The sequence below is a fragment of the Taeniopygia guttata genome, chromosome 18, assembly GCF_048771995.1.
Source record: "Taeniopygia guttata chromosome 18, bTaeGut7.mat, whole genome shotgun sequence".
NCBI lineage: Eukaryota > Metazoa > Chordata > Aves > Passeriformes > Estrildidae > Taeniopygia > Taeniopygia guttata.
The window spans coordinates 7,900,433-7,914,353 of record NC_133043.1 but is presented as its reverse complement, the minus strand read 5'-3'; the positions used below and the strand labels follow the sequence as shown (position 1 = coordinate 7,914,353).

Below are 13,921 nucleotides of genomic sequence, written 5' to 3'. Positions count from 1 at the left end.
GTAATTGCAGAAATCTTTTCAAGCTAAAAATAAGCTGACCCAAGACATTAAGTTGAGAAAAGTTAACACAGAAAAAAATGTTTAATATTAACTACAGAGACAGTGGGTATAGTACAGAATGTCTTAAGCAAAAGATACACCAATCAGTACTTACAAAGGAATGAACCATTTCTTTGCTTAACATTACAATTCTCATATGCAAGTTCATATATGTAGTTGGTAAGTTTTACCATTCTGGAAAAAATAAGGTGTGTATATCATCAGCTAGATGTGCTCACTGTATGCTCCATTTTTTTTACGCAAGGCCCGGGTGACTGGAAGTGCAGTTGTCAGGCATTTTAATTAACTGGACAGCCATTTGTTTCTGCACGACAAGGCATCGTTACACAGGAGCAATCAGGAGACAACAGGAAACAGCCAAGCACTCTGCACTGCAACACGCCACCTTAACAGCTAACCAGCATTACTCAACTGCTACACAACTGCGCCTAGTGCACAAAAATACATAAGAGAAGAGATTAGAATTGAGTCTGATAAAACAATCCTTGCAAATATCAACTGTCACCTGAAAAGATTTCTACCAATTTGAATTTGATGATGCTATTTTAGGTCAAAGTTTTTCTTTCTTTAAAAAAAAAAAAGCATTTACAGTAAGTTTCAAGTTGAAGTTTTGCGGACTTTTAAGGAATCAAAATAAAATTGAGAGTACTTTTTGACAGTTAGTTATCAGCATATAATGGCTGCATGATTCCTCAGTATGAAACTGGAGGCAGCAAGTTTACCATCGACTTTAATTTCCAATAGAAGTCAGCACTATATAAACAAAAATGAAGTTTTACCTCAAATATCCAAGCCAATATTGAAATCGGTAGTCGTTCACTTCACTAAATTACAAGAAATTTGAATAACAGCAACAAAATGGCACATAAAATGTAAAATCTGCCACTTGAGGCGCAACTTAAACAAGTAAAAAGTTAGACAAAATGTTACAAAATAACCTTTTCAACAGCTGGTTGCTCGGCCAGGGTCTCTCCAATGGGCTGAAGACTCAAGCGATCTTTTCCCCCCAAAGGCGTCCTTTATCTGGGCTCTCATTTAGCTGAAGCATCTAGGTTTGAAGAGAGAAAAGTTCAGCCAGGTTTCTACCTTGTCTATTTTGGGTGTGGATGACTTCATGGATACTTCTAGTTGTGTTTCAACTGGCTTTGACTAATTTAATTAAGTTTTAGGAATTTCCAGTGTTCCACCTCCCCCCGTGTGTTGCTTTACTTCGAGGCCAAATGTAAGGTTTGGTCAAAATATTTAGTTACAAAGGAGAATAAGCAGCAGGCTGTAGATCAAGCCAGACATTAACTTCAATTCAGCCTGTTCACCACTCCATTATTCAGAGTTCTATAAAAGTTACAAAACTAGTACTTCTTCATAAAGACTTAACTAAACTCTAATTAGCCTTCAAAACTGAAAATGTGACTAATTTTGCTACAATTATCTATATCCAGAACTAGCTCAGGCCCTTTCCTTTTAAAAAACAGGACCAAACAGTGTGAAGGGTTAAAGACACACTATCCTTTCCCCACCCGGTGTATCCTTAGATGCCTCTTCAAGATGTCGACTTGAGGAAAAACTAGTTTCCGTGGTTTTCTTGTTGCAAGGAATTTACCACTTTTCTAGGACAGTTATTACCTCCAGTCAGTACAACGGCCACTGAACCGATCTTCCGTTCTAAAAGGATAGTGTATCTTTAACAGTGTAAGACAAACCTGCTCCAACACACGCCCACAGAAACTGGTCCCTGGAGGATCAGCCAAATCAGTTAAAATCTGCAATACTGGCCAATATTCTTTTAGCAAACAGGAGACCGCAGCTTTAAAGGGGAAAATGCAGATGTTGGATAAATACAGTAAGAAATAGTCATTTTCATCATAGGTTGCGTCTCATACAATATTTTATTAAAACCAAGGCATTAATCTTGCAATAAAACATTTTCTCTGTTTAAAAAAAAAAATTTCTCCGTAGAAAACCCTTCAGTAATTATTTCCCTAAATCAATAACAAAAAAGTCACTGCTCAAGAAAAAAAAAACCAAAACCAACAACTAACAATGTGCCCCACTAGGATTCACTTGGTTCAGGCTATTAATGCTCCAAGAACTACCCAACAACCCACCTAAGTGCTCTAAGGAAGTAACATGCATCCTGTGCTGATCCCAAGGTACATTACCATGCTCCTAGGAGGATACAGCTCCTTCTTCTTCCGGAGACTTGGGAGGGCTCTTAGACCTGGATCTAGAGTTGGATTCCCTCTTTGAGGCAGGGGGAGGGCTTCTAGATCTGGACCGGGATCTTGACCTGGAGCGGGATCTGGAGACAGATGAGGACTTTGACTTGGATCTCCTGGCAGACCTGGACTTGGAGGTGGAGCGAGACCGAGAGCGTGTGCGAGACCGGGATTTGGATCGACTGTAGCGGGACCGACTGCGGGACCTAGAGCGGCTCCTGCTTCTAGATCGGCTGCGACGGCGTCTTCTAGGGCTAAAACATACCAGGAGGAAAGAAAAAGGGCGCGTTAGAAGTTGCTCACGGGTGACGCACGGAGTGGAGCGAGTGCTGCGGGACAGGGAAGGCGGAACAGGACGCACGTGGGCAAGAAAATGAGTGTTACCAAGGCGCCATTGTTTCAGAGCGAGTGGCCGGGGGCTAAACGTACTATAGGGCGAAACCCTTCTACTCCGATGGATCCCCACGTGCCTGTGCTAGTAAACCTCTAGTAAACCCCCACTTCCTCTTCGCGAAAGTCGCTGGGAAAAGGGCATCCCAGAATCGGTCCGGTTGGAAGGGGCAACAGCGGGTCATCCGCTCCAACCTCCCTGCTTAAGCAGGATCGGTCTGGAGCACATGGCTCAACTCTGCGTCCCTACCGCTCAGTGCCGGAGACCTCACTACCTCCCTAGGCAACCAACACGACAACAAACGGCTCGCAGCGCACAGCTCGCTTCACCTCGCTGACCGCCCGAACTCCGTTAGCCGTTCCGCGGCGCTCACCTGCGGCTGCGGCGGCCGTAGCCGCTGCTGCTGTAGCGGCGGGGCGGCGGCCCGCGGCGGCTGTGGTGCGAGTCGGGCGGGCGGCCGTAGCGGGCCATCTGCACCCGGAGCTCCCGCCCGTCCAGCACCGCCCCGTCCATCGCGTCCATCGCGTCCTCCGCGTCCCGCTTGTCGTGGAAGCGCACGAAGGCGAAGCCGCGGCTCTCCTTGGTGTAGCGGTCCCGGGGGATGTAAACGTCGCCCACGCGGCCGTACTTCTCAAAGACTCTCCGGAGGGTATCCGGGGAGGTGCGGTAGGTCAGGTTGTCCACCTTGAGGGACGTCATGCCCTCCACATCGGGCGGCGGGCGGCCGTAACTCATGGTGGGCAGGAGCCCCAGAGGGGCGGCGGCGGCCGAAGAGAATAAACCTGAGGGGGTTCAAGGGGGTCAGCAGCCGGCGCGGCCCTGAGGGCGACGCGCCTCACGCCGCAGGGCGAGTCCAAAAAGGAGGAGAGCTAGAGCGCATAGGGGAAAGCGGCGGGGTCAGCAGGGAGCAGCACCCACCTCAGGATCCGAGGGGCGGCCCGAGGCCGGAGCTGAGCGCCAGGAGCGGCCGCCCCGTCCCGCCGCGGCGAGGAAATGAGAGGGAACCGCCCGCGCGCGCGGCTTAACGCCACAAAATGGCCGGCGGCGCCCCGGAAGGAAACGCGGCACCGCCCCGCCCGCGGCTCCGCGGCAGGGACCCCCCATCCCTTTTAACTACTTTTCCCCGAGGTGGTCCCGGAGTGAGCGTGGGGAATCCCTCTTTAAATTAATAATTCTCCCTGTGGTTGGAAAGTGGCTGTTAAAACGCCGCCGCCGTGACCCGGAAGGGCTCGGTGGAGGCGGGGAAATTTTTGAACAATGTGTGTTGAAAACCGTAAAAAAAAAAAACCACGCCAAAATAGCAATAACAATAAGAAGAAAATAAATTAGGGCAGAGCGGTGTGTGTGTGTGTGGGAGAGGGAGACGGGCGACAAAACCTCGCCGCGGGAAAAAATAGCGATGGTGAAGTGAATGGCTTGTGGCGCGGGAGGGCGGGGATGGTTTAAAATGGCGGACGTGGAGGGGAGAGCCGTGAGGGGAGCGGGGCCGGGGTTCTGTGGGGAGCGGGGCTGGGGTTCCGTGGGGAATGGGGCTGGGGTTCCGTGGGGAATGGGGCTGGGGTTCCGTGGGGAGCGGGGCCGGGGTTCCGTGGGGAATGGGGCTGGAGTTCTGTGGGGAGCGGGGCCGGGGTTCCGTGGGGAGCGGGGCCGGGGTTCCGTGGGGAGCGGGGCCGGGGTTCCGTGGGGAATGGGGCTGGAGTTCTGTGGGGAATGGGGCTGGAGTTCCCTGGGCAGCCCCACTCAGCCCGGGGAGCGGAGCCGGGGTTCTGTGGGGAGCCCCGCTCGCCCCGGCTTTTACCAGAGCGATTCTCCCGGAGCAGCTGCTGTAGGAGCTCAGTGCCTTTCCTGCCTGTGAAAAATGCTTATTTTATGATTGGCTTTTCGCAAATGTTACAATGAATGTTATATTTGTAATGTTAGACAGCTGCGCTGTATTAATTCTCTTAAGTAGTGTGTTAAATATAGTTTTAGGTTCCAACGTAATGTTAAAATAGAGATTATGTATGTGGGGGGAGTTTTTTTTTTTAGGAATGAGATACTCGTTTTGAAGAGCACCTAAATCTTCCAAAGAAAAGGAATTTATGGTTTTCTTATCAGAAAGAGCTAATTTCTTTGGGCCTTGCTCAGACTCGAAGATGCCTTAGGGATTAAAGGAAACAAGAGAGAGTTCTTGTTTTAAATAGAACGTATGCATAACCATGAAAGATATATGAATATGCAACAAACTATTGTTTTTAAGGTTATTCCTTTGTTCACAAGGGATGCTTTTCGTGACTCCGGACATCCCTAATTCTTTGCTTTTTATTGTCTTGTAATTATCCTAACTTTAAACTTTATTACTCTAATTGTATTACTATTTTTATAACCATATTATTATTATTAAAGTTTTAAAATTTTAAAAACCAAGCGATTTGCGTTTTTCACACTGCCCGCTCTCCGCTGCGTGCCAGCCTCAGCCCTGCCAGCTCTGAGTGTGCCACGATGGATCCGTTCCCGCCGGCTCCTTGGTGAGCAGGGACACACTAAAATCATCCTCACATCTGCAAATTTGTGCTGTGGGAGAAGATTTGCACAGCCCTTTGTGTAAGGGTGGTAAGCAACTTCTCAGAGTCCAAGAATTTCTGCGAAAGCTGCTCCCCCCCACCCCAAAAATTGTTGCTCTATCACCTCAAGCACTAATAACATAATAATAAAAAAAAAAGATAATAAAACTCCTGAACTGTAATACCTGCTTCTCATTGTCAAAACAATGTTGAAAGTTTCTATCCAGCTGTTCCATAACACAATGTTAAGAAAAGAATTAAAATGAGACTTTTCTACTGATTTGTTTTATCCAAGTAACAGTATCGATATGAACAATTATTTCAGTAGTAGAATTTAAATTCTTAGTTTTACTATGCTTGTGTTTAAGTTTGTTTTTTTTTTTGCACTGATGAGGTATAAAAATAAACAGTGCCATGAATACAAATCCAGAAGCAACAGTTTGTTTCCTGCTACAAATGACTTCAGAAATCAAATAAACTGGTACTGGTTTGACCTTTTGTATTGCTTCATGTTTATTTTATTTTTTCACCAAAGAATTTGATTTAAAAATTTAGTGTTACATCTGCTGCAACCCTTTTCCAAAGGCGAAATTTGACGTTTATATTTACAGTGATTTTCCTAAAATGACAAGAAGTTTCCTATGCCCCTTCCTCCCAGTTTCAGTCACTTCAACACATGTTGCTGCTGTTACCAAAGAAATTGTTCCAGCCCACCAGCCCAGTTTGCTGTGCAGCAGGATGGAAGCTTGTACTGGCATAAGGGAGAAAATACATGAGTGGGACACTATTCCTATAGAATCTTAAAATTCTGCACTATAAATTAATAATATTAAAAAGGAAGAAGAGAGCTTTCCTTGTGTTAAGACCCCTGACCTTGATGTTTTAATTGCATCTTTGTAAAGCAGCCTCTGAATAATCACACTGACTTTCCTCCAAAAATGAAAATGACACGCTGTTTTGAAAAACACTGACATTTAAAAAATTACAGTTTAGGAATACAGTTTAGTAAAAGAGCTTGTAATGCATGTATTAAATATATGTTACTGTGGCTGGGGTGCAGATTTTATTTAAACCCTTTACTGTAGACAGCAGAGGTAAAATGTGATTTGTCATTTACATCAATCAGTTCTGCATTTCCTTCTCTGTTCTTTTGGCCAGCACTAAAGTAGAACTGATTTAGCTGAATTCTCCAATCCCAGAGGCCCAACAGAGCAGATGAAGGATGGTATCAGGAAAAAGCAGCCATTTGGTCAATGTCTGATCGTGTATCAGTTTTGGTAATGTTTTAACAGAGATCTTCATGACTCGAAGATCAATTAATCTTAAATTTATTATTTAGAAATACTATGAAGTACAAGATAAATGGTATCACTTCCATCCCTGGAGGTGTTCAAGGCCAGGTTGGAGTGGCCTTGGAACAACCTGGTCCAGTGGAAGGTGTCCCTGCCCATGGCAGGGGTGGGATGAGATGGGCTTAAAGGTCTCTTTCCATCAAAATTTTCACCATTCTGTGATTCCATGATTCTGTCGCTGAGTGGGGTTTTTATTATTTTTTTGTTTGATTGTTGAGGTTTTTTTTAATTGTGTGTTTTTTAAATTTCTTTTTTAAAAATTATTATTATTATTAATTCTCAAAAACTGGTACAAACAACTTTATTTTAAAGACTGGGAGATTTTCACCGCTTGAAATAGGAAAAGGTAGCTTTGCTAAAACTGCATTTCCCATAGTGCACAAGGGCTTTCAGGGCTGTGTCAGCTGATCCAGACGCTGAAATGTTCTTTATTTCCTGTGCAGTGCATGGAAATGTGCGAGCGGCTCATCTTTCCTTCGTCAGGTGATTGAGAGGCCGGGGACCGCAATTCTGATTTCAGCAATGCCAAGGGGCTGAGCCCATTCCCCTGCTCGCTTTTGGGAAAGCTGCTCCTTTGGGAGAAGGGGATGCCATGGAGTAACACCCTGCAGCCAGCCCTGGTAACTTCATGGGAACAGGTAGAGAGAATCTTGGGCTTCACCTTTTGTACCAGACCTTATTTGTCAAGTTTTGTTGCACATTATTTAAAAGGGTTACCAGGACTCTTGATTAATTAATATTTTCAATCAGCTAATGAGCAGCCCTAAGTAATCATTATTTTTGAAGCTTGCTTTCTTTTATTCTTTTTGCCTTTTTTTTTTTTTTTTTTTTACAGAGGTTAAGAGGAAACTTTTAATAGAAAAAAAGAGTTTTTCCAGACTGAAGCTGAGGACTTGGTAAAAATACACAAAATGTCTCAAGAAGGAAAAAAGCTGTTCAACATCATTATTTTGGGAGTCTCATTTATGTTTATATTCACTGCTTTCCAATCCTGTGGAAATATCGCGGTAGGTGTGACTTTCAAAACGTTCCACGTTTCTATCTCAGTTATTTACCCTGGCTTGTCTTTTGTGTGCTCTAATGTTGCTTTGTTTGGGATTTCTTAATGTGCAAGATACTTTAACATTTATCTTCTTTTGGTTTAGTTTTAAGTAGATTAATGTGTTTAACCAAATAATTCAGCAGGTTATCTCTTTAAGATAGAATAGCTACATATAAAACAACCTTATTGCTCAGAAAGTAGAAAAATAATCTTGTAAAATGTTTGAGCTTTAAAATAGTGTCTGCTTTGATACTTGTGATGTTGGACAATTGAATTACAATGAGCCTTGCATATTCTGTATAGTCCCTTTCAAAATATTTGCATAAGTTATTATTAACCATGCTATTATTAACTAGATTTTCATAATCTGACCAACTAGATATTGAGGGGGAGTTTGAGGATAATGCCTGACAAATAGATTTCTGCAATTGCTAAACTGCCAAATCACCTCCAGCTGAAGGAGTTATTTACTGCTATTTAGTATCTCTTTCCAGAGCTAAAACTGAGCACAGCATAATCCAAATTTACTGCTGCTATTGAAATTTTTAGGCTCCTGTTACTGCCAGGTTTAGCTCTTTAACTTCCTGAGCTGCTTTCAGTATTATTAGTTCTGCTCCTGCAGGGCAGTTAGATTTCCACATCCACTTTGAGCCCACAGGTCTTACAGCTCTTTTCTTGCATGCAAGAAGGATCCTTGCTGGATTCAGACAGATAAATGTCCTTCACTGCATTACAGAATATTACAGAAATATTTAGACAGAATATTAGAGAAAAATACAGAAATATTACAGAAATAACTACTTGGGGTAGTTTTTGTAAGTTCTAGTGCAGTGTAATACTTTCTGTGAGCTCTCATGTGCAGCCCAACAATCTCAGAAATTCTGCAATGAATTCAGCACCTCACCAAATTGGACTTTGTGATCATGTAATCATTTAATTCATTGTCATAAAGGTCTTTACAAGTGACTTTCAATCAGATCTGCCAGTCCAACTAACTGCGTGGTCTCGTGATCACTAAAGCTGAGTCAAGGGGAAATAAAGGAAGAGGGAAATAATGAGAAGCTGAAAAGAATGGAAACTCTTAACAGAGATTCATAGTTAGGTCAAGATTATTCTGAAACTTCTCCTTTTTTTCCCCACTTTTGAAATTAAGGTAGTCATACCTATTTATGTAAGAGAGGTCTTAAGTGAAACAAAAGTTTTGTGAAGTATTTTAGGTCTCTTATGAAATTATGATTTAATAATAAAGTACAAATTTCTTCTTCAAACATAGATGCTTCCCTGCCAAGTATCTCCTGCATCTTTGTTGTGGAGGTGGTGTGAGTTGTAATTAACATTTTAAATTCTTTCAAGTACTGTGTAGTGTCTATTAATGAACAATTCTAATGTTTGCTACTGACTTCAAACCAATGAAGGTGTTCTCAAAATACAAAATAGATTCTAACGTATTACAATGTATGATCCTCTCCTCACAGCAAACTGTTATCACGAATTTAAACAACACAGACTTTCATGGCAGTGGCTACACGAGGTAATTACACAGATTTTCTTCTTACTTTGCTCTTTGCAGGGCGAACTTAGTTACAGTTTCATCCAGTAGAGAGACACTCTCAAGAGATTGCAGCGTTCTGCTGACTTCACAATTTATTGACACACTTAAAGCAGTTTAAAACAGGCTTCTCACAGTTCTGTTCTGAATTATTTCCAGTTGAGCTACATATCTGGTTTGCATGCTTTCTTTGTAGGAGCAAAAACCACTGTCATCACATTCTCAGCATTTTACCTTAGGAGGCAAAGAAGGTGGAAGTCTAAAAATAAATAAAACTGCGAAGTCAGGCCTTGGTTGTTTGCTTTTGTACCCTGTGTTTGTGTAGGACAGGTGGTGTGGATCAGCTCTCAGGAAATACAGCACAAATGTGGAAGGAGCAGTCAGAAAGACAAGCAAAGCCACAAAAAGCCATTCCCTTTGTTGCACTGGCAGAGTCAAACTTGTCAGGCATGTTCAGGGACCTTTTGCATGTCAAATTAATCTGTCCTGTAGGAAAACCTCACTGCTCCTTTGAAAGGTTTTCTGCCTTAATTTAAACTAAAAGTGCCACGGGCACAACATATGTCCGTAAAATTTTCTGTGGTATATCTGGCAGAAGATGAAAACCTCACTGACAGATAAATGAGCTTCTGGAACATTCTCCTCTAGATGTACATGGTACAAAATACAATAACTGCTGTTCAGGCAGTTTGACAAATGCATGCTGTAAATTAAAAGATGTCATTGCCTGCAGTAGTTTGGGACTCTACTCAGCAATCCAGGGAATACTGTTCACTCCTGTATTCCCATGTGGAGTGCCATGGGTGAAGGGAACAGAAGAAAGTAAGGAAATGAACCATTGGAGTTTTGCTGTTAAGTTTTGTTTGTACTTAACTGGATATTTTGATCGCTCCTAAATAATATTTTAGCCTATATTTTATTTTAAGTATTTAATAGTCTTTGTTTTTTATTTCTGTAGCATGTCCATTATTTATGGAGTATTGTCTGCATCAAATCTTATATCACCTTCACTGGTTGCAATAGTGGGACCTCAGTTCTCCATGGTTGTTAGTGGTGTGTTTTATAGGTAAGCATTAATTTTGAGGTTTTGTCTGCTTCCTTGGAAATATTTCTTTATTTTTTTTCACATCTAAGGCTCTTGTGCCATAGATGAAATTGTACTAAGAAAAGCCTCTCACAGAGATACTGCAGAGTATTACTGGAAACAACACATTTTTTCCACAGCATTTCCAGACTTTGCTGACTGTGGAATTGAGGTTATAGTCTCAGATTAATAACAATATAAAAAAAATTCTATGTGCTTGGAAGGGTAAAAAGATTTTTCATATACAACCTGTTTTTCAACATCCCTTAGGAGAGAGCAGCTGTTTTAGAAGCACCTAAGTGAGGTATCTGATTGATAAAGAGCATTGTCCACTTTAGGTCAGTATTCAATGCACTGATCTGTTCTGTTCTAGCCTCTACATTGCAGTCTTTATCCAGCCAGCTACATGGGCTTTCTACACTGCCTCTGTGCTTATTGGCATTGCAGCTGCTGGTAAGCATTGTTCTTACTCTGCTGACTGTTTCTTATGAGATTTGAATATGCTTTTAAAATATTTTTATTTCCTGAGCAATATATTCTGTCTGTTTCAGTCCTCTGGACAGCTCAGGGAAATTGCTTGACTGAAAATTCTGATGAAAACACCATTGGAAGGAACAGTGGAATATTTTGGGCACTCCTACAGTTCAGGTAAGCTTTATTTGTTGATTTTTTTTTTTTGGTTGTGAACACATTCTGCTTTTTATATCTTTTTACAAGTGGGAGACTGCATTGAAAATGCCCTGGGACCTTGCAGTTGGTGGGAAGGAGAGATGGAAGCAATGTTTTTATTGGTGTTGTGCATTACAAAACAAGAAATGAAAGAAAGCTGAGTATTGCAATCTCAATCTCAATCAGAGCTGCTAAAAAGATATATTTGCTAGAGAAGTATTTGAGGGATGCAACAGCAATCTTGTTGGTTGTGGAGGGCTGTTCCAATTTGTGTCCTTTATTGAGGGAGAAGCTGATTTTCACTGCCAAGGTGAAGATACTGAAGTTGGACCTGGCAGTCAGAAGCCAGAAAAGAAATATTGTTTTTGATGGCTTTCTGCTATTAAACTATGAGTGCTGCTCAAGTGAAAAATGAACAAAAAGCTCAGCATCAAGAAGGGCAGTGAGAACAAGGCAGGGGGTGCTGTGTTGTGGCCATTGAGTGTTTTGTGCAGAGACAGTTAATGCCTCTCATGGGAGCATAATACAATTAGGATATAGAGAAAAATAATGAAATTATACCAGAAGATAGAGCTGATGGCTTGAGGAGGGACTGAAAAGGTTGGCACTCTTTCCTGTGGAGGAACAGCAGCTGAGGAGGATTATTAGCAAATTTTGGGCAGCCAGGGGAGCTGAGTGTAGAACTGTTGCTCACCAAATGCTGCTGTGCTGAACTGGGGTCACTGGGTGAGAATAAGGACTGGTTTGAGACAGATCAAGGGCTTTTGTTACAGTGGGTGAATAAACTTTTGGAGCTTGCAGCCTTGGGGGTCTGTAGAGTTGGATGGTGTGAGCAGTATTGAAAAGGAATAAAACAAATTCATGGGAGACAGGTGCACAAATGGCTCATGAAGAAAGATCCTTTTACCACCTCTAATGCAGGAGTTCTGAATATTCTCCCAGAATACGTATCTGGGAGATAACCAGGGGAATGAATTGCAGAAAGGCTTAGGGTGCTGAGCCTGCATTGCTAATGGTGCTGTGGGATCCATGGCTGGGAGAACATCAGCCTGAACCAGCATGCATTTGTCAAACCTTGTGTTTCTAAAGTTTTCAGTTCCAGAATTAACCCCTCAGTATGTTACCAGAGTAGCAATTTCCACAAACCCAGCTGATTGTGTGAGTGGGTAAAATATATGGGTTAATAAGAAGAAAATTTGCTCTAAAACTGTTTAAAATCTTTCATTCAGAATGATTGTATTTTGGGAAATGGTAGTTAGGGACACAGAATTTCCTTGAGCTGAACAATACTTCAGACAAAACACATGACCCTGCAAAGGAAGTATTACAAAATCACCTCCAGAAATATGTCACCTTTCTAACCTATATGCTTCCAACATTAGAAGCAGCTTAGATGCAGATTTAATCATTTTTGCCACCACCTTGTGTCTTGAATGATAAAAATGAATAGCCAGCATTTTGAGGCAGAATCCTCAAATTTGTTTAAGTTTTACATAAAAGCAGCTGCTGACATGGAGAGTGACTCACGTCTTTATTTCTTTCAGGATTGCACAGCCTTGGGATATTTTTGTTGTTGTTGTTTATAAAACAGTACCAATGTGGTGCTACAACCATAGTTTTTTCATAGACTGTATTGTTGACCTTTGCTCCTTTTGTTTGCAGCTTGATTTTTGGAAATCTCTATATATACTTGGCTTGGCAAGGAAAAACTCACATATCAGGTGGGTACTGCTTGTTTATATGGCCAACCTTTAAACTCAGCACGAATTAACAGATGAAATAATGGATTCCAAAGTGGCAGGAAGCTTATACAAAAGTAGACTTTTTTTTTCTTTCCAATTTATTGTAGGTAGTCTCTTCTTGGAGATTTTCCACAATAGCTACTCTGGGAATTTCCCTGTGCAGACACATTTGTGCCAAAATACACCTATTTGGGGGGAAGGAATTCTGGCTGTATGTGTAATATTGTGCACACTATCCTATTCCAAAGTAAGCTCCTGGTGTGGAGTGTTTTTCTAAATCATATTAGAGATGGATAAAGCTATGAAATAAAGGAAAAACCATCTCAGTTTACTTAATTTCAACATTAATTGTGCTGGCACAAAGCAGTGTAGGAGGCAGCACTGCTGGGAGAGCGGAGTGAAAACTCTCTTCCTTTCTTGGCATAGTTTATGAGATGAACTTCCTGATGGGATTGTAATTAATGCTGTATTTTTTTCCATTTTATGTTGTGCTTGACTGGCAAAGGCCAGGAACTGGAGAACAGTAGACTTTATCTATGTTCTTGAGCCAGACAGTGTTGAGATTCTGTTTTTAAACCAAAGATTTCTGTCAACTGTTTTGGCCAGGCAAAGTAGAGGGGTGGGAATTCACTAAGAAAAGTGGTGAAAATAGATTTTAATAACCAAAACTGAGTGCTGCTGGAAAGGCAGTGCTCTGTAAACAGGTAAGTTTGATTTTCCTGTTCTACAATTACTGATAATTTTCATTATTTAGTCTTAATGTTGAATATCTACTAGAATGGTCAATTCTTTTAACCTTTAACAGATGATTTAATTCTGCTCTGGTCAATCAGGAATAAGATGTTGACTTTTAAACAATAATTGCCAGGTTTCAGAAATAACAGAACAGAGAGAACAGTTCACTTCTTGTTTCTCTGAGCTCCATCTTTTCAGGTTCTCCACAGATACATGTTTGGTAATGACACACTAGCTAAATTTAAATGTCATTTTCTGCATTCTTGTAATACAAGGGTTTAAGTGTTATTGGAAATATTGGAGACACTTTGAACCTGAGGGGGTGGGTCTCAAATTCTGTGCATTCCAAACTTCACTGCTCTGCTAACCACAGAACAGAGCAATTAACTGTGAGGCAGTTCTGCTGTTGCATTTCCCTCCATCTTAAATGTCTTGAGATTCCTCTTTATTAGAAAATTTTATATCAAACCCTAACAGCATTTAAATTCAAATAGCATTTAAAAATCAAATCTTATTTTACTATCCATATAAAAAATAG

At 41.6% G+C, this 13,921-nt stretch overlaps 2 protein-coding genes across 10 annotated transcripts in view; one reads left to right on the top strand and one right to left on the bottom strand.

Annotated features, from left to right (window-relative positions):
- Window positions 1–52: 52 nt before the first annotated feature.
- SRSF2 (serine and arginine rich splicing factor 2) lies at window positions 53–3,723 on the bottom strand. Of its 3 annotated transcripts, XR_001123583.5 has the most exons (5): window positions 3,586–3,723; window positions 3,041–3,449; window positions 2,220–2,530; window positions 999–1,108; window positions 53–488 (listed from the first exon to the last, which is right to left on the bottom strand). XR_001123583.5 is itself a non-coding variant. In XM_002194718.7 (4 exons), exons 2-3 carry the CDS (start codon window positions 3,400–3,402, stop codon window positions 2,227–2,229), a joined length of 666 nt encoding a protein of 221 aa, XP_002194754.1. In that variant the 5' UTR covers window positions 3,403–3,449; window positions 3,586–3,723; the 3' UTR covers window positions 627–1,108; window positions 2,220–2,226. The 3 variants fall into 3 exon arrangements, 1 of the variants encoding a protein (XP_002194754.1); XR_001123582.5 differs by having other exon boundaries at window positions 999–2,530; XM_002194718.7 differs by lacking the exon at window positions 53–488 and having other exon boundaries at window positions 627–1,108.
- A 650-nt stretch (window positions 3,724–4,373) lies between these two features.
- Window positions 4,374–13,921, top strand: part of MFSD11 (major facilitator superfamily domain containing 11) — a 31,412-nt gene continuing 21,864 nt past the window's right edge. The window contains exons 1-8 of one of the 7 annotated variants that reach the window (XM_030287159.4): window positions 4,374–5,259; window positions 7,006–7,200; window positions 7,398–7,569; window positions 9,080–9,135; window positions 10,112–10,219; window positions 10,611–10,690; window positions 10,789–10,885; window positions 12,569–12,627. In XM_030287159.4, coding sequence (XP_030143019.4) covers window positions 7,474–7,569; window positions 9,080–9,135; window positions 10,112–10,219; window positions 10,611–10,690; window positions 10,789–10,885; window positions 12,569–12,627 — 496 coding nt within the window. In that variant the 5' untranslated portion in view covers window positions 4,374–5,259; window positions 7,006–7,200; window positions 7,398–7,473. Of the gene's footprint in view, window positions 5,260–6,889; window positions 6,909–6,946; window positions 7,201–7,397; window positions 7,570–9,079; window positions 9,136–10,111; window positions 10,220–10,610; window positions 10,691–10,788; window positions 10,886–12,568; window positions 12,628–13,921 lie in introns of those variants that run through there. The other 6 variants (XM_041719846.2, XM_072936904.1, XM_072936902.1 and 3 more) reach the window with 6 other exon arrangements.